The 19,797-nt window shown below is 45.6% G+C and overlaps 1 protein-coding gene across 2 annotated transcripts in view; it reads right to left on the bottom strand.

The window, feature by feature from the left end:
• Positions 1-486: 486 nt before the first annotated feature.
• The window catches only part of GSR (glutathione-disulfide reductase), a 54,880-nt gene continuing 35,569 nt past the window's right edge, over positions 487-19,797 (bottom strand). For both annotated transcript variants that reach the window (XM_053578758.1, XM_053578759.1), the window contains 6 exons: positions 18,379-18,465; positions 15,347-15,505; positions 10,518-10,629; positions 8,419-8,550; positions 6,203-6,336; positions 487-2,205 (listed from right to left, as the gene is read on the bottom strand). In XM_053578758.1, coding sequence (XP_053434733.1) covers positions 2,056-2,205; positions 6,203-6,336; positions 8,419-8,550; positions 10,518-10,629; positions 15,347-15,505; positions 18,379-18,465 — 774 coding nt within the window. In that variant the 3' untranslated portion in view covers positions 487-2,055. The remainder of the gene's footprint in view (positions 2,206-6,202; positions 6,337-8,418; positions 8,551-10,517; positions 10,630-15,346; positions 15,506-18,378; positions 18,466-19,797) is intronic.

Raw genomic sequence — 19,797 nt, 5'->3', positions numbered from 1 at the left:
CTTAGGAGGCTGAGGCCATGGCACTCGAGCCTGGGCAACAGACTGAGACTCCTCACCCTTACCCCACCCCGCTGAAAGGAATAATTCAAGTAGCCTCCCTAGCTGGTATGGGCTAATTAACAGAAATAAGGTGCTGAAAACCTAAGTGATTTCTAGGCTATTCTTCCAACTCAACCATTAATCTGTTAAATCTTTCTTTCATACCAGAGGTTCTCAGTGTGTGGGTCACAACCCCTTTGTAACAATGAAAATACATTGTGGCATTAGGAAGGTTGAGAACCACTGTTTTATACCACTGGTCTTTATTTGTAAAGAGAAATCTCCGTCTGGCATGGTGGTACATGCCTGTAGTCCCAGCTACTCAGGAGGATGAGGTGGGAGGATTGCTTGAGGTCAGGAGTTCCGAGGCCAGCTTGGACATCATACTGAGACCCCCAACTCTCAAAAAACAAACAAAAACTGGTAACAAGTAAATTAATAACAAATTTGATAAGACTGATTTTATTTTCAAGTTTTCAGAAAAAATAAAATGACAAGAACGCATACAGATATTGACATTATTCACTGACATATAAAACCCTTGGCAAAGAAAGAGACTTTTTTGTATCTGAATCCACCTCCTTTGGAAAGCAGAAATCTCTTCTAAGCTGTCCCTCACACATTTAACCAGCTTCCTCCAGTCTTTCCCAAATTTGATACACATTATCTCATAAAAATAATACAAACCATTTTTTTTTTTGTAGAGACAGAGTCTCACTTTATGGCCCTCAGTAGAGTGCCGTGGCCTCACACAGCTCACAGCAACCTCCAACTCCTGGGCTTAGGCGATTCTCTTGCCTCAGCCTCCTGAGTAGCTGGGACTAAATACAAACCATTTTTAATAAAACAAAAGAAAAAGCATAAAATAAAGGAGGCAGGCCTCCTGTGTTACATGCTTTTAGAGAAAGGTCACATCCTGGAAGCAGCTTTGTAATATGCAGACCACAGTACTGGCTTCAAAAAGTCTATACAAATTCTGTGCACCTGCATTGTTGAACTAGAAAGAGCTGTCATCATCTTCCTCTATAAAAATGAACAAGCTATATCCATTCAAGTACATTAACCTAATTGTACTTCACATAGTTTTATACTTCCTTTTTATATTTGGGATGAAGGTAGACAGGAAGAAAAAGAAACTAGCACAGATCTCTTAATAGAAAACTTCAGGGCGGTGCCTGTTGCTCAGTGAGTAGGGCACCGGCCCCATATACCGAGGGAGGGTGGCAGGTTCAAACCCAGTCCCGGCCAAACTGCAACAACAACAACAAAATAGCCGGGTATTGTGGTGGGCACCTGTAATCCCAGCTACTCAGGAGGCTGAGGCAAGAGAATCGCCTAAACCTAAGAGCTGGAGGTTGCTGTGAGCTGTGATGCCACAGCATTCTACTGAGGGCAACAAAGTGAGACTCGGTCTCAAAAAAAAAAAAAGAAAAGAAAAATTTAAGGCTCAGCACCCATAGCTCACTGAGTATGTCGCTGGGCAAATACATCAAGGCTGGCAGGTTCGAGCGTGGGCCCAACTTGCTTAACAAATGACAATTGCAACCAAAAAAAATAGCCAGGCGTTGTGGCGGGTGCCTGTAGTCCCAGCTACTCAGGAGGCTGAGGCAAGAGAATCACCTAAGCCCAAGAGCTGGAGGTTGCTGTGAGCTATGACGCTACAGCACTCGACCAAGGGCGACATAGTGAGACTCTGACTTAAAAAAAAGAAAAAAAAAAATGAAAAGAAAACTTTAAAATACTGTGAGACATGAGCAAATGAAAATCAATTCTGGGGGTACGGCACCTGTGGCTCAGTGAGTAGGGTGCCGGCCCCATATATCTACGGTGGCAGGTTTGAACCTGTCTCCAGCCAAACTGAAAATCAATTCTGGGTGACAACAAATTTCTGATTTATGTACTAAAAATTTCCACTATCAGAAGATCCTGATTAGAATAAAGTAGTATGTAAAATTGGAACAGAAAGTGAATGTGACTGCTTGGTTCATTTCAGAGGGTCTACAAGTCTCTAGGTTCCTAACGGAGTGTGACCAGCTCTTCTGAAGAGGTAGGGTGGATGGCAACCGTGTTGTCAAAGTCGGCCTTTGTTGCTCCCATTTTCACTGCCACAGCAAAACCCTGTAGCATTTCATCACATCCAATTCCCTGCATATGGATTCCGACCACCTGGGGGGGAAAAAGGAGGAAAAAAAACAACAATAATTTCTTTTTTTGAGACAGGCTCAAGCTATCACCTTGGGTAGAGTGCCTTGACTTCATAGCTCACAGCAACCTCTCACTCTTGGGCTCAAGCTGTCCTCTTGCCTCAGCCTCCCTGGTAGCTAGGACTATGGGCACCTGCCACAATGCCTGGCTATAGTTTTAGAGACTTTTGCTCAGGTTGATCTTGAAGTCCTGAGCTCAAGTAATCTACCCACCTTGGCCTCCCAGAGTGTTAGGATTATAGGTGCCAGCCACCTCACCCGGCCCCATTATTTTATTTTAATATTTTTTCCTTTTTCATAACCACTTCTCCCAAGATTTTTTTTTTTTTTGTAGAGACAGAGTTTCACTTTATGGCCCTCGGTAGAGTGCCGTGGCATCACACAGCTCACAGCAACCTCCAACTCCTGGGCTTAAGCGATTCTCTTGACTCAGCCTCCCAAGTAGCTGGGACTACAGGCACCCGCCACAACGCCCGGCTATTTTTTTGTTGCAGTTTGGCCGGGGCTGTGTTTGAACCCGCCACCCTCGGCATATGGGGCCGGCGCCCTACTCACTGAGCCACAGGTGCCGCCCTTCTCCTAAGATTTTAATCACCAGATGGTGGGTATCCTTCCTGTGTTTGCTCTCCACTCAATCTCCAAGGCCAAGCACAAAGGGGCTCAGTCCACATGTGCTGGTTTGGCTAAGTTAATGATCATAAAGAGAGAATTGTTTCAAATCACATTCTCTCGTCAGGTTTCTCAATATATTTAAGAACTCTGTTAATGTTTCTCTTGAACAAATACTTTTAGGGTAACTATTCCATTGGAAATCAAGATTAGAGAACACAAAAGTTAGCCACAAAAATAACTCATTTAAAAACAAATCAAGTGCAGGGCGGCGCCTGTGGCTCAGTCGGTAAGGCGCAGGCCCCAAATACCGAGGGTGGCAGGTTCAAACCCCGCCCCGGCTGAACTGCAACGAAAAAATAGCTGGGCGTTGTGGCGGGCGCCTGTAGTCCCAGCTACTCGGGAGGCTGAGGCAAAAGAATCGCTTAAGACCAGGAATTGGAGGTTGCTGTGAGCTGTGTGACACCACAGCACTCTACCGAGGGCCATAAAGTGAGACTGTCTCTACAAAAAAAAAACAAATCAAGTGGGCAACACCTGTGTCTCAGTGAGTAGGGCGCCGGCCCCATATACTGAGGGTGGTGGGTTGGAATCCAGCCCCGGCCAAACTGCAACAATAGCCAGGCGTGGTAGGCACCTGTAGTCCCAGCTATTCAGAAGGCTGAGGCAAGAGAATTTCCTAAGCCCAAGAGCTGGAGGTTGCTGAGAGCTGTGATGCCATGGCACTCTACCAAGGGCAACAAAGTGAGACTCTGTCTCTAAAAAAAAAAATAAAAAATAGAAAATAAATAAAAACAAATCAAGCATAGGGCAGCACCTGTGGCTCAGTGGGTAGGGTGCCGGCCCTATACAACAAGGTGGCGGGTTCAAACTCGGCCCCAGCCAAAATGCAACAAAAAATAACTGGGCGTTCTGGCGGACACCTGTAGTCCCAGTTACTTGGGAGGCTGAGGAAAGAGAATTGCCTAAGCCCAGGAGTAAAGGAGGAGGTTGCTGTGAGCTGTGACGCCATAGCACTCTACTGAGGGTAATAAAGTAAAGACTCTCTCTCTCAAAAAAAAGACAAATCAAGCATATTCTAATGGCCAGGCACTATGGCTCGTGCGTGTAATTCTCACACCCTGGAAGACTGAGACCACTAGATTGCTTTAGTTCAGGAGTTCAAGACCAGCCTGTGCAAGAGTGAGACACTCTGACTACTAAAAAAAAAGAAAACAAAACAAGAAAAATTAGCTGGGGCACCCCATAGCACAGTATATGGGGCTGGCACCGTACTCACTGAGCACAGGTGATACCCGCTTATGGCACCAGCCACATGCACTGAAGGTGGCGGGTTCAAACCCTGCCCGGACCAGCTAAACAAAAATAAAATAGCCCCGCGTTGTGGTGGGCGCGTGTAATCCGAGCTACTTGGGAGGCTGAGGCAAGAGAATCACTTAAGCCCAAGAGTTGGGGGGTTGCTGTGAGCTGTGATGCAACAGCACTCTACCAAGGGCTACATAGTCAAACTCTGTCTCAAAAAAAAAAAAAAAAACAAGAAAACTCTCAGTATTTCTAGTTTCTTTGTTTTTTTGTAGAGAGTCTTACTTTATGGCCCTTGGTAGAATGCTGTGGCCTCACACAGCTCACAGCAACCTCCAACTCCTGGGCTTAAGCGATTCTCTTGCCTCAGCCTCCCGAGTAGCTGGGACTACAGGCGCCTGCCACAACGCCCAGCTATTTTTTGGTTGCAGTTTGGCCGGGGCCGGGTTTGAATCCACCACCCTCGGTATATGGGGCCGGCGCCTTACCGACTGAGCCACAGGCGCCGCCCCTTGTTTTTTTTGAGACAGAGTCTCACTTATCACCCTTGATAGAGTGCTATTGTATCATAGCTCACAGCAACCTCCAACTCTTGGGCTTAAGCAATTCTCTTTCCTCAGCCTCTGGAGTAGCAGAGACTACAGGGGACTGCCACAATGCCTGGCTATATTTAGAGATGTCTCGATCTGATTGAGGGTGGTTTCAAACTGGTAAGCTCAAGCAATCCACCCACCTCAGCCTTGGCATGCTAGGATTACAGGCATGAGCCACCGTGCCTGGCCCACTAAATTTCCTATCTAATTTGCCTTATTGGTCAACCATGGCAAACTTCTGGTCGTTTTGATGTTTCTCCCTTATTTTAAAATATTATTTTAATTAATTAATTAATTTTTTGTTGTAGTTGTTACTGCTATTTGGCAGCCCTGGGCTGGGTTCGAACCTGCGAACCCTGGTATATGTGGCCGGCGCCCTAGCCACTTAGCTACAGGTGCCAAGCCTATTTTACCTTATTTTATGTATGTCTTGGAGATAGAGTCTTGCTCTGTCACCTTGGCTAGTGTACAATGGCAACAGAATGAGACTGTATCTCTTCTCACTGCAACCTCAAACACCTAGGCTCAAGCTACCTCCTGCCTCAGCCTCCCAAGTAGCTGAGAAGTATAGGGATAAGTGTGGGTTACCACGTCTGGCTAATTTTTCTTTTTTTGTAGAAATGGGGTGTTGCTCTTCCTCAGGCTGGTCTCGAACATCTGGCCTCAAGCAATCTTCTTGTCTTGGCTTCCCATAGTGCTAAGATTGCAGGTGTGAGCCTCTTTGCCTAGTTCCCCACCACCTTATTTTTTAAAAAAGGAGTGGAACCTTTTTTTCTTTTTTGAGACAGAGTCTCACTTTGTTGTGCTTGGTAGACTGCCCTGGCATCACAGTTCACAGTAACCTCAAACTCTTGGGCTTAAGCAATTCTCTTGCCTCATCTCCCAAGTAGCTGGGACTATAGGCACCCACCATAATGCCTGGCTATTTTTAGAGACAAGGTCTTGATCTGGGCTCAGCGCCTGTAGCTCAAGCGGCTAAGACGCCAGCCACATACACCAGAGCTTGCGGGTTCAAATCCAATCTGGGCCTGCCAAACAACAATGACAACTACAACCAAAAAATACCTGGGTGTTGTGGCGGGTGCCTGTAATCCCAGCTATTTGGGAGGCTGAAGCAAGAGAATCTCTTAAGGCCAGGAGTTGGAAGTTGCTGTGAACTGTGGTGCCACACCACTCAAGGTCTCTATCTGGGTCAGGCTGGTTTCAAACTAATAAACTCAGTCAATCCACCTGCCTTGGCTTCCCAGAGTGCTAGGATAACTACCTCAACTGGCAGAACCTTCTTTCTAAATGAAATATTATGAAGAATCCCAAAATATGTATGAGACAGATAATAACTGTCCCACTTAATCAGAAAGTTTAACAACCCTGTGCCCTTCCCCTTAAGCACACCAACATACCACCGTCCCTGTGAACTTGGCAAAGCACTGTGGGGCTTACTCCATCTTTCCATACCTTTTCCTCTTTGTTGGCACAGACCAGTTTCATCACACATTTTGTTTTCCTTTTGGTAACCGCATGATACATTGGAGTAAAGGAGGTCGAATAGGTCTTCACATTTTCTTTTCCATACTTATGAAAGGCCTCATCTATAACACACATAAAGAAAGCATCTATAAAAAAAACTAAACAGGGCAGCGCCTGTGGCTCAAGGAGTAGGCTGGTCCCATACGCCAGAAGTGGCGGGTTCAAACCCCAGCCCCAGCCAAAAAAAAAAAAAAACCCACAAAAAAAAAAAAAAAACTAAACAATTGGGCAGCTCCTGTGGCTCAAAGGGGTAGGGCACCGGCCTCATATGCCAGAGGTGACGGGTTCAAACCCAGCCCCGGCCAAGAAAAAAAAAAGAAACTACAAAAAAACTAAACAATTATACTGAGTTGTCAAAGGAAAGATGGCCGGAAATAACCCTAATCAAGTCATGAGGAAACAAACATCAAACACTACCAAGATGAGGAACATTCTATAAAATAAATGCCAACGTCAAATGAGACAAAAGAAAGACTGAGGAAGTTTTGTCTTTAAAGAAGCCCAAACAATTATGAAAATTAAATCCAGGGCGGCGTCTGTGGCTCAAGGAGTGGGACGCCGGTCCCATATGCCAGAGGTGGCGGGTTCAAACCCAGGCCCGGCCAAAAACCAAAAAAAAAAAAAAAAAAAAAAAGAAAAAAAAAGAAAAATCCAATACATTATTCTGGACTTGGAAAAATAGTATTAAAATGATATTTTTTTTGGCTCAGTGCCTATAACACAGTGGTTACGGGGCCAACCACATACACCAAAGGTGGTGGGTTCAAGTTCAGCCAGGGCCAGATAACCAACAATGACAACTTCAACAAAAAAATAGCCAGGCATTGTGGTGGGCGCCTGTGATCCTAGCTGTTTGGGAGGCTGAGGCAAGAGAATCATTGGAGCCCAAGAATTTGAGGTTGCTGTGAGCTGTGACGCCATCGCACTCTATTGAGGGTGACATGGTGAGACTGTCTCAAAGAAAAAAAAAAATTTTATTTGGAGACAACTGGCAAATTTTACATAAGGTTTAGATGATATTACATTGAAACAGTTTCATTTTGAAAGCTCCACCATATTCACGTAAGAGAATAGCCTTGTTCTTAGAAAATACATACTGACTATGTTGTATACAGTGAGGAAATGATAAAGGAAAGACATTAAGGGTATACAGAAGTCTTCTGTACTATATTTGCAACTTTTTTTTTGGAGACAGAATCTAGTTCTATCACCCAGGCTACAGTGCAGTGGCACTGTCATAGTTCACTATAAATGTCAACTCTTGAGCTCAAGTGATCCTCCTGCCTTTGCCTCCTAAGTAGCTAGAACTATGGTTATAGGCCATGCCTGCAACATTTTTTTTTTTAATTTAAATTCAACATTTCTTTAAATGTGAAATTAGCGCAAATAAAAAAGCTGAAGAAAGGCTTGGCGCTTGTAGCTCAATGGTTAGGGTGCCAGCCATATGTAAAAACCCAGCTTGGGCCTGTTAAACAACAACAACTAAAAATAAAATAGCAGGGCGTTGTGGCAGGAGCCTGTGGTCCCAGCTACTTAGGAGGCTGAGGCAAGAGAATCGCGTGAGCCCAAGAATTTGAGGTTGCTGTGAGCTGTGACGCCATAGCACTCTACCAAAGGTAACATAGTGAGACTCGGTCTCAAAAAAAAAGCTGAAGAAAGCTCAAAAAGAAAGGGTGGTGTTAGGGAAAGGCACTGTACTCTCGAAGTATTAGTAGTTATAGAGGAAATGAAATTGTGATAAGAGACAGCAAAAACGAGTGTAACTTGCGGCTGAGACAGATTTAATCAGCTGACAGAGACCTAATTTAACGTTGGGAGTGTAGAGAAGGAAACCATAAATGACCTTCATTTTTTTTTTTTTTTTTTTTTTTTTTGTAGAGACAGAGTCTCACTGTACCGCCCTCGGGTACAGTGCCGTGGCCTCACACGGCTCACAGCAACCTCTAACTCTTGGGCTTCCGCGATTCTCTTGCCTCAGCCTCCCGAGCAGCTGGAACCACAGGTGCCCGCCACAACGCCCGGCTATTTTTTTGTTGCAGTTTGGCCGGGGCTGGGTTTGAACCCGCCACCCTCGGCATATGGGGCCGGCGCCCTACTCACTGAGCCACAGGTGCCGCCCATGACCTTCATTTTTAAATACTTACCTTCTGTGAGTCCCACTGTGCCAATAGGAGGGTGACTGAAGACCACAGTTGGGATGTTGTCATAGTCTAATTTGGAATCTTCTTTGCATTCAAAAAGTCGATGGGCAAGTTTTCGGCCAGCAGCTATTGCAACTATGAAGGTATTTTAAAATTAGTGTTTACCTTATTGTTAAATAGCACAGTCACTATTTATCCCACTTGGTGTAATGCACTAATTCTGACAAAGTTTTACATCAGTGCTCATCATAATACCTAGTTCAATGTACAGAAGACATTATCAATATTCTAGTGAACAAGTCAAAACCATTGGTTTGTGTCAGTTCTGTGTGGAACAAATAATATTAGTTTTGAGCATCTCCAGTTCTACTTTCTAACCCTATTCATTTTGCTTAAGCCCAAGAGTTTGAGGTTGCTGTGAGCTGTGATGCCACGACACTCTACCAAGGGTGACAAAATGAGACTCTGTCAAAAAAAAAAGGAAAGAAAAAGAAAGCATGTTTTAATTATTCTTGCCACAAAATCATGACAAGTATATGAGGTCCATTCATTACCTTGATTTAGCCATTGCCTGGTCTATACACATTTTAAATAATCATATTGCATACCATAAAATATATAAAACTTTTATTTATTTGTTTTTAATTAAAAGCAGGAGCTCATGGGCCGCGCCTGTGGCTCAAAGGAGTGAGGCACTAGCACCATATGCTGGAGGTGATGGGTTCAAGCCCAGCCCTGGCCAAAACCTGAAAAAAAAAAAAAAAAAAAAAGCAGGAGCTCAAGGTTCATTGCCCATGTGGGATTCTGGCAATGGCCATACTTAATTAAAAAAAAAAAAAAAAATTTTTTTTTTAGGGCGGCACCTGTGGCTCAGTGGGTAGGGCGCTGGCGCCATATACCAAGGGTGGCGGGTTCAAACCCGGCCCCGGACAAACTACAACAACAATAAAAAATAGCCGGGTGTTGTGGCAGGCACCTGTAGTCCCAGCTACTCGGGAGGCTGAGGCAGGAGAATCGCCTAAGCCCAGGAGTTGGAGGTTGCTGTGAGCTGTGTGATGCCACAGCACTCTACTAAGGATGATAAAGTGAACTCTGTCTCTACCAAAAAAAAAAAAAAAATTTTTTTTTAAAGAGGGAACTTTTTTTTTGCAGTTTTTGGCCAGGACTGGGTTTGAACCTGCCACCTCCGGCATATGGGGCCAGTGCCACACTCCATTGAGCCACAGGCGCCGCCCAACTTTTTTGTTTTTAAAAGTGTCTAACTCTGTTGACCCAGGCTAGTGTGCCATGATATCATAGCTCACAGCAACCTCAAACTCCTGGGCTCAAGTGATCCTCGTGCCTCAGCTTCTTGAGTAGCTGGTACTATAGGCGCCCCCACAATGCCCAGCTAATCTATGTTTTTTTGTTTTTTGACAAAGTCTCACTTACATCACCCTTGGTAGCTCATAGCAACCTCAAACTCTTGGGCTTTAAGCAAGTCTCTTGCCTCAGCCTCCCAAGTATCCGGGACTACAGGTGCCCACCACAACACCTGGCTATTTTATTTATTGCAGCTATTTAGCTGGCCCAGGCCAGGTTCAAACCCACCACCCTCGGTGTATGTGGCTGGTACCATAACCACTGTGCTACAGGAGCCGAGCCCTAATCTATTTTTTTTTTTTGAGACAGAGCCTCAAGCTGTTACCCTGGGTAGAGTGCTATAACATCACAGCTCACAGCAACGTACAACTCCTGGGCTCAAGCGATTCTCCTGCCTCCACCTCCTAAGTAGCTGGGACCACAAGTACCCACCACAACGCCCAGCTATTTATTTATTTTTTTTGGTTGCAGCGGTCATTGTTGTTTGGTGGGCCTGGGCTGGATTCGAACCCACCAGCTCAGGTGTATATGGCTGGAACCTTAGCTGCTTGAGCCACAGGCACCGAGCTTACTTTAAGCTTTAAGAAAAAATGAATATTATTCAGAAAAAGGTCAGGTACCCAATCAACATCTATTTTAATACATTTCCACCATTTTGACCATGCAAAGACACTCATTCTTTTAACTGTGAAGGGCTGCTTCGGCGGGGCACCCCTCACCAAGCATGGAAGAGGCCTTACCTGGAGTAAGAAGAGCTCTTCCACACACATCCCCAACTGCATAGATGCCTTTCACGCTGGTATTCTGGAATTCATCTACCAAGATATGACCTTTGGCGTCGGTCTGAATCCCCTAAAATTATAAAGAGACATCATGTACAGACTTGGCCTATCTACTAAAAACGGCAGATCAGACTTCAGGATCACTCTCATCTCACGATGGCAACTCAGCCCAGCTTCAAAAAACCTCAAGACTCAACAGTAATGTGAAACACATTTAAAGTGGGCAAGCTTCTGATCTTTTGCTTAATGTAAAAGGTAATATTTTATCCACTTTGGAAGTCTTTTTTTTCTTTTTGAGAGAGAGTCTCAAGCTGTCTCTCTGGGTAGAATGCCATGACATCACAGCTCACAATAACCTCAAACTCTTGGGCTTAAGCAATTCTCTTGCCTCAGCCTCCCAAGTAGCTGGGATTACAGGCGCCCACCATAACGCCTGGCTATTTTTCAGGTTGTAGTGGTCATTGTTGTTTGGCGGCCCAGGCTGGGTTTGAATCTGTAGCTCAGGTGTATGCGGCTGGCGCCTTAGCCACTTGAGCTATAGGCGCCAAGCCTCTTTGGAAGTTTTTTAACAGGATGTGATATTGCAATACACAACTCAACTGGCCAGGTAAACATGCAGAGGAAATGGCTCAACTGTCAGAGGCCCTCCTGGCTACCTCTTGGAGCTGGTGCTTCTCACCTCCTTCCACCAATGGAAGCACCTTCCAGAAGCCCACCAACTCATACTGCAGGAGGCACAGCCCACAGCAGGTACCAAAAACACATTTCAAGTGAAGTTTATCAATTTATCTTTTTTTTTGAGACACAGTGTCACTCAGTCACCATGAGTAGCATGTTACAGCGTCATAGCTCCCAACAGCCTCAAACTATTGGGCTCAAACAATCTTCTTGCCTCAAACTCTCAAGTAGCTGGGATTACAAGCACCCGCCCGCCATAATGCCCAGCTATTTTTTCTACTTTCAGGAGAGACAGAGTCTTGCTCTTGCTCAGGCTGGCCTCAAACTCCTGAGCTCAAGCAATCCACTCATCCCAGCCTCCCAAAGTACTGAGATTACAGGCATGAAACACCATGTACACCGGACTGGCCTATCATTTTATCTTTTAAAAAAATCCAAGCAAAGGCTTAGTCCCTGTACCTTAGCAGCTACAGCGCCATCCACATACACAGGAGCTGGTGGGTTCGAATTCAGCCTGGGGCTTCCCAACAATGACAACTACAACCAAAATATAACTGGATGTTGCGGCGGGCGCCTATAGTCCTGAATGCATCAATGGCTATATCTGTACAATGGCAAAATATCTCTTAAAAGGTAAAATGTCAGATGATTAGTTTTGTTAGTATGAAAATAGACATGTAATTTTACTAAATTTCATTGAATGATAAGAATAAAAGAAGAACAAGCAGGGCTGGGCATGGTAGCAGGCACCTGTGGTCCCACCTACTTGAAAGGCTGAGTGAGAGGAGGGCTTGAGCCCAGGAGTTCAAGTCTGGCCTGGGCAATATAGTGACATCCCATCTCAAAAAACAAAAAAGAAGGGAAGGAAAGAGCAAAGTATCACCCTAGACATTTTACATTTTCTTTCAAATGCTGAAAAATAACCTTTATAGAAATGAAAAAGTAAGAAGTATGGTTCAGTGCCTATAGCTCAGTGGATAGGGGGCCAGCCACATACACTGAGGCTGGTTGGTTGGAACCTGGCTCAGGTCTCCTAAACAGCAATGACAAATGCAACAAAAAAATACCCAGGCGTTGTGGTGGGCACCTGTAGTCCCAGTTACTTGGGGAGCTGAGGCAAGAGAATCACTTAAGCCCAGGAGTTGGGAGGTTGCTGTGAGCTGTGATGCTATAGCACTCTACCAAAGGAGACACAATAAGACTGTCTTAAAAAAAAAAACCAACAGGGCGGCTCCTGTGGCTCAAGGAGTAGGGCGCCAGTCCCATATGCTGGAGGTGGCGGGTTCAAACCTAGCCCCGGCCAAAAACCACAAAAAAAAAAAAAAAAAAAAAAAAACAAACAAAAAAAACCAACAAAAAGAACAGGGGTGGTGTCTGTGGCTCAAAGGAGTAGGGTACCGGCCCCATATGCCAGAGGTGGCAAGTTCAAACCCAGCCCCGGCCAAAAACTACAAATAAATAAATAAATAAATAAAGCTTAAAAAAAAAAAGGGGCGGCGCCTATGGTTCAAGGAGTAGGGTGGCGGTCCCATATGCCAGAGGTGGTGGGTTCAAACACAGCCCCGGCCAAAAAAAAAAAAGAAATAAAAAAGTATAACAGAAATTAATATTAGAACATAAATCAGAATGTTACATACTAGTCAAGAGGCTCTATTAAACATATAAACCTGAAACACAAAATACTCTATTATTAGTAACAGAGTGGTACAGCACATCAGAAAAAACATCATCATAGCCGGGTGTTGTGGCGGGCGCCTATAGTCCCAGCTACTCAGGAAGCTGAGGCAAGAGAATCGCTTAAAGCCCAGGAGTTGGAGGTTGCTGTGAGCTGTGCGATGCCATGGCACTCTACCGAGGGCCATAAAGCGAGACTCTGTCTCCACAAAAAGAAAAAACATCATCATCAACACAGCAGGTTACACTTCTGTGTTCACACTATAGCCCTGTCTAGCTGGTAGCTTGTACACGCTTCCTCATTTACTCTTCTCTAGAACCCAATGAGGAAAGTGCTTTTTTTTTTTTTTACAGACAGAGTTTCACTTTATCGCCCTTGGTAGAGTGCTGTAACATCACAGCTCACAGCAACCTCTGACTCCTGAGCTTAGGCGATTCTTCTGACTCAGCCTCCCGAGTAGCTGGGACCACAGGCGCCCGCCATAATGCCTGGCTATTTTTTTGTTGCAGTTTGGCTGGGCTGGGCTCAAACCCACCACCCTTGATATATGGGGCCAGTGCCATACTCACTGAGCCACAGGCACCACCCGGGAAAGTGCTATTTTTCGAGTGCTATCTGTCTCTTTTTTTTTGAGACAGAGTCTCACTATGTCACCCTCAGAAGAGTGCTGTGATGTCACAGCTCACAGTAACCTTGAGCCCAAACTCTTGGGCTTAAGAGATTCTCTTGCCTCAGCCTCCCAAGTAGCTGGGACTACACGTGCCCACCACAACGCCTGGCTACACACACACACACACACACACACACATATATACACATACATACATACATATATACACACACATTTTTTTTTTTTTTTTTTTTTTTGTAGAGACAGAATCTCACTTTATGGCCCTGGGTAGAGTGCCGTGGCCTCACACAGCTCACAGCAACCTCCAGCTCCTGGGCTTAAGCGATTCTCTTGCCTCAGCCTCCCGAGTAGCTGGGACTACAGGCGCCCGCCACAACGGCCGGCTATTTTTTGGTTGCAGTTTGGCCGGGGCCGGGTTTGAACCTGCCACCCTCGGTATATGGGGCCGGCGCCTTACCGACTGAGCCACAGGCACCGCCCACATTTTTTTTTTTTTTTTGCAGCTGTTATTGTTGGTTAGCTGGTGCTGGATGGGCTCAAACCCCCCAGTCTTGGTGTATGTGGCTGGCACCGTAACACTGTGCTACGGGCGCCAAGCCTATACCCTTCTCTTTTTTTATTTTTTGAGACAGAGTCTCAGTCTGTAGCCCAAGGCAGACTGCCATGGTGTTAGCCTAGCTCATAGCAACCTCAAACACCTGGGCTCAAGCAATTCTTCTGCCTCAGCCTCCCAAGTACCTAGGACTACAAACCAACATTGAAACATCCAGCTAATTTTTCTATTTTTGGTAGAGATGGGGATCCCACTTTGGTCAGGCTAGTCTCAAACTCCTGACCTCAAAGGATCCTCCCATCTTGGCCTAGAGTGCTAGGATTATAGACATGAACCATGCCTGACCTTAAATATGAAGCAACTGGAATTTAGAGAAATTAAGCTGCTTGCTCAAGGCTATGAAACTGTTAAGTAATAGAACTCATGTTCAAATTCGGGTTAAACTCTGGCAACCATGCTGCAAGCTACTACTATTCCAGATTCTACTTCAAAATTATAAAAAAACAAACAAATAAGAATGTCAGCTGTCTGCATATGTAGCATTGGTCCAGCCAAGAGAGAGATGGCTTCACATTTTTTTCCATCTCCAAGTACCACAATGTCCAGGACAGTTACACACCCAGCAATCTGGATTAGATACTGTAGATGATAAGGGATCAGTATAGGACTTTGAAAAGACATTCACATAGCAAAAAGGAACTCCGTAAGAAGGTCAGGCAGGAAACTGCTAGGCAATCTAGATCAGAGGTGGCAGGGGCTTGATCCAGGGTAATAACGAGAAAGAGAAAATAATTTCCTTGTTTTTTTTTTTTTAGGGATAGAGTCTCACTATGTTGCCCTCGGTAGAGTGCTGTGGTGTCCCAGCTCACAGCAACCTCCAGCTCTTGGACTTAAGCGATTCTCTTGCCTCAGCCTCCCAAGAAGCTGGGACTATAGGTGCCCACCACAATGCCCGGCTATGTTTGTTTTTTTTTTTAATTGCAGTTTGGCTGTGGCCGGGTTGAAACCCACCACCCTCGTATATGGGGCCAGTGCCCTACTCACTGAGCCATAGGTGCCACCTGAGAAAATAGTTTCTTGATTTCAAAGGAAGAAGCGATTGAATCTGATGACAAAGTGGATATAGAAAATAAGGAGAAAATCCAATATCCAATATCACCTAATCAAGCTCTGGCTGTCTAGGAGAAAGGGGTGGAACTCACAGGGCTACTAACAGATTTGAGAGTGTTCCAGGCACACTGTCAGCTTACCAGTTTGTTTAAGTTCAAACCCCCAGAATTTGGGTCCCTCCCAATGGCCCAGAGCAGGCAGTCAACATCTGGAATCGTGGACACAGTGGGTTTTCGACCAGGAACTGAAGTAACCATGATGAGTTCCAAGCCTGAAGAAGTCTTTTTAACCTCCTTGACCTATTGGCAAAAAAAAATATGTTCAATGGGGTAGGGGGGTAGAACAAACTAGAATTTTTAACGTTTTAAAAAAATCCCCGGGCGGCGCCTATGGCTCAGTGAGTAGGGCGCCGGCCCCATATACCGAGGGTGGTGGGTTGAAACCCAGCCCCAGCCAAACTGCAACAACAGCAACAAAAAAAATAGCTGGGCGTTGTGGCGGGCGCCTGTAGTCCCAGCTGCTCGGGAGGCTGAGGCAAGAGAATCACGTAAGCCCAAGAGCTGGAGGTTGCTGTGAGCCGTGTGACGCCACGGCACTCTACCGAGGGCGGTAAAGTAAGACTCTGTCTCTACCAAAAAAAAAAAAAATCCCCACCAAATTGTATATACTGTCATAAATATTTACTTTTACCCAAAGTCCACCAACACTATAACTCCCTGAAGCCAATCCTGTTCCCTGGGTGGCCTCAAATCTTTCAGGCAATGGCCAGGAACATCAGCTCATATTACCATAGAAACACCTTAAAACTGAGTACCTTTTTTGTTTGTTTTTGAGACAGAGTCTCACTTTGTCACCCTCAGTAGAGTGCCGTAATGTCACAGCTTACAGCAACCTCAAACTCTTGGGCCCAAGCAATTCTCATGCCTCAGCTTCACAAGTAGCTGGGACTACAGGCACCTGCCACAACGCCTGGCTATTTGTTGTTGTTGCAGTTGTCATTGTTGTTTACCTGGCCTGGGCTAGGTAGCCTCACTGTATGTGGCTGGCACCATAACCACTGTGCTATGGGCACCGAGCCACTATCTTCAAGTATAAGTCTTAAAAACTGTGATAAAATTTTAAGTCATAAATCTAAAGCACAGTGGTTAGAAGTGAGATATGGCAGCATCACTAGGAATCTTTCTAAACTGTGCAAACAGTGCTTCTCCCTGGACCTTCTCCCTTTGAGAAGGATTTTGCTCTGTGGCCCAGGCTGGAATTTGGCACAATTATAGCTCACTGCAGTTTCCAACTCGCTGGCTCAAGCCATCCTCCCTGTCAACCTCCCTAGTAGCTAGGATTACAGTCATGTACCACCATGACTGGCTGTATTTAATTGTTTTGTTTTAGAGATGGTCCTGTTGTGTTTGTCCAGGCTGGTCTCAAACTCCTGGCTTCAAGCATTCGTCCACCTCAGCCTCCGAAAGTGCTGAGATTACAGGTATGAGCCAGCATGCCTGGCAGAGCCTAGCATTTTTGCATTCATTATTTAAAGTTACATGGGTAGGCCAGGCATGGCGGCTTACGCCTGTAATCCCAGAACTCTGGGAGGCTGAAGCAGGTGAATTGCCTAAGCTTACAGGTTTGAGACCAGCCTGAGCAAGAGTGAGACCCCGTCTCTAAAAATAGCCAGGCATTGTGGCAGGTGCTTATAGTCCCAGCTACTTAGGAGGCTAAGACAAGAGAATCACTTGGGGCTCAGCACCCATAGCACAGTGGTTATGGTGCCAGCCACATACACTGAGGGTGGAGGGTGTGTACCTATCCTGGGCCAGCTGAACAACAATGACAACTGTAACAAAAGATGGCCAGGCAGGTGTTGTGGTGGGTGCCTGTGGTTCCCAGCTACCTGGGAGGCTGAGGCAAGAGAATCACTTGAGCCCAAAAGTTGGCGATTACTGTGAGCTGTGACATTACAGCACTCTACCGAGGGCCACATAGTGAGATTCTTGTCTCAAGAAAAAAAAAAAAAAAAAAAAACAACATTCCAAGCTCAGCACCCATAACTCAGTGGTTAGGGCGATGGCCACATACATGGGGGCTGGCGGGTTCAAACTGGGCCTGGGGCCGGCTACACAATGACAACAACAACAACAAAAATAGCCAGGGGCTTGGCGCCTGTGGCTCAACGGCTAGGACGCCAGCCACATATACCAGAGCTGGCAGATTCAAATCCAGCCCGGGCCTGCCAAACAACTATGACAACTACAACTAAAAATAGCTCAGCGTTGTGGCGGGCGCCTGTAGTCCCAGTTACGTGGGAGGCTGAGGCAAGAGAAACACTTAAGCCCAAGAGTTTCAGGTTGCTGTGAGCTGTGACACCATAGCACTCTATTGAGGGCGACAAAGTGAGACTGTCTCCAAAAAAATAAAAAGATTCCTGGGCAGCGCCTGTGGCTTAGCGGAGTAGGGCGCCGGCCCCATTAGCCAGAGGTGGCGGGTTCAAACCCAGCCCCTGCCAAAAACTGCCAAAAAAATAAAAATAATAAAAAGATTCCATAATATTTATTTTCTAAAAAATATATAATTCTGAAAAATAAGGTTGTGCTATAAGGCATCTGAACACAAAAGTCAAAGTTTTAAAATTAAAATCAAAGTTGATCTAAATTCAAGTCAGTTTTCTATAATCTCTTGTACCTTGAGTTCATTAATACTGTGCTGTGGGCTTGGCATCTATAGCTCAAGCGACTAAGGCTCCAGCCACATACACCAGAGCTGGCGGGTTTGAATCCAGCCTGGGCCTGCCAAACAATGACAACTACAACCAAAAAAAAAAAATAGCCGGGCATTGTGGCAGGTGCCTGTAGTTCCAGCTACTTGGGAGGCTGAGGCAAGAGAATTACTTAAGCCCCGGAGTTGGAGGTTGCTGTGAGCTGTGACACCACAGCACTTTACCCAGGGTGACAGCTTGAGGCTCTGTCTCAAAAAAAATAACTGTGCTGTGAAATACTCCTGCTCAGGAGAAAGAAAATAATCAGGAGTACTTGAGAAGTGAAATAAAGTGAATGGAGTAGACAGAGAGTTTGTGATTACAAAACTAATTTTGTGAGCCAAAAGGGAAAAAGTGTGATTGGAGGCAGAAAGGCAGACAGCTGGCCAGGGGCTGCTGGCGTGGTGGGCTCGGCCCGCATACCTGGGTGAACTTGAGCACCTCTACGCCGCCATTCTCCAGCTCTTCCGTGCAGTTGGTGCTGATCATGGAATCAAAATTTCTAAGTACCTGTGTATAGACCATAGGGATGGATGGTGGGAAAGGAAATTTCAGTATTATCCTTGTTTTAATCTTCATTAGTGGCTAAATTGGGAGAATTTGAATCAATTCTCTGCTTTCCCACGTAGCCAAGGATGTCCATGTTACATGTAATCTCTTTAACTCCTGTCTTATAATTAAATAGATAACCAAACTTTAGGCCTCTCCTATCTTCATGGTCCTCTCCTACTAAGCTTAGTTCTCTTTTCCTTAAGTTCAGGCAACAGAAACCATCTCTCCCCTTTTAGTGTCCCAGGGCCTGATTTCCCTGATACCCATGAAGGGAAGATTCTCTAGCAAAATGTCCTTGTCTAAACAGAAATCTCAACAGCTTAGCCTTGGATAACCTACACACAGGGCTCAGGTGGAGGACATGAGTTATTTATAGAGAAGTTCTAGAATGGACTTAGACGGGGATGCAGACAAGAGAGAGAATGAGCCTGAGGCATTAGGGATGGAGCAGGCAGGAAGCCCACGCAGGATGTGGCTGCAGAGGAGCCAATTTTCCAGATGCAGGAATTGTCTACTCTACTGATAGACAGCTGTCGTTTATTTACATAAAAACTTAGGTTCTGGGGCGGCGCCTGTGGCTCAGTCGGTAAGGCGCCTGCCCCATATACCGTGGGTGGCGGGTTCAAACCTGGCCCCGGCCAAACTGCAACCCAAAAAAAAATAGCCGGGCGTTGTGGCGGGCGCCTGTAGTCCCAGCTACTCGGGAGGCTGAGGCAAGAGAATTGCTTAAGCCCAGGAGTTGGAGGTTGCTGTGAGCTGTGTGAGGCCACGGCACTCTACTGAGGGCCATAAAGTGAGACTCTGTCTCTACAAAAAAAAAAAAAAAAACAACAAAACACTTAGGTTCCCTATCTCTCTGCCTTTCCTTTCTTCCAGCTTGCTGGATATATTCCAGGGATGCAAAGAACTGTTTACCTATGAAAAACAGTATTGGGACGTAAATCACCTGGGGTTAATTATAGGGCAAATCTCAAAGCTAAAAAGAGAAAGTTCCTTGGAGTCCACATTGCCTGTGATTGTTAGCATCCCTTGTTGCCCTCCATTTGCTAGTGTGAGAAACAAAACTGTAGCATTTGGGCAGTCAGAGGTCTGATAAATCCTGTTGCTGCAGAACTAGGCTCCAATGATATTAAAATGGCTTGCCCAGGTTTGGCGCCGGTAGCTCAGCGGCTAGGGCACCAGCCACATACACTGTGGCTGGTGGGTTCGAACAGAGCCCAGGCCTGCCAAACAACAATGACAATTACAAAAACAACAAAAAAATAGCCGGGAGTTGGGCGGATCCTGTGG

Source organism: Nycticebus coucang, chromosome 24 (genome assembly GCF_027406575.1).
Source record: "Nycticebus coucang isolate mNycCou1 chromosome 24, mNycCou1.pri, whole genome shotgun sequence".
NCBI lineage: Eukaryota > Metazoa > Chordata > Mammalia > Primates > Lorisidae > Nycticebus > Nycticebus coucang.
This window is presented reverse-complemented; position numbering and strand designations above follow the sequence as displayed.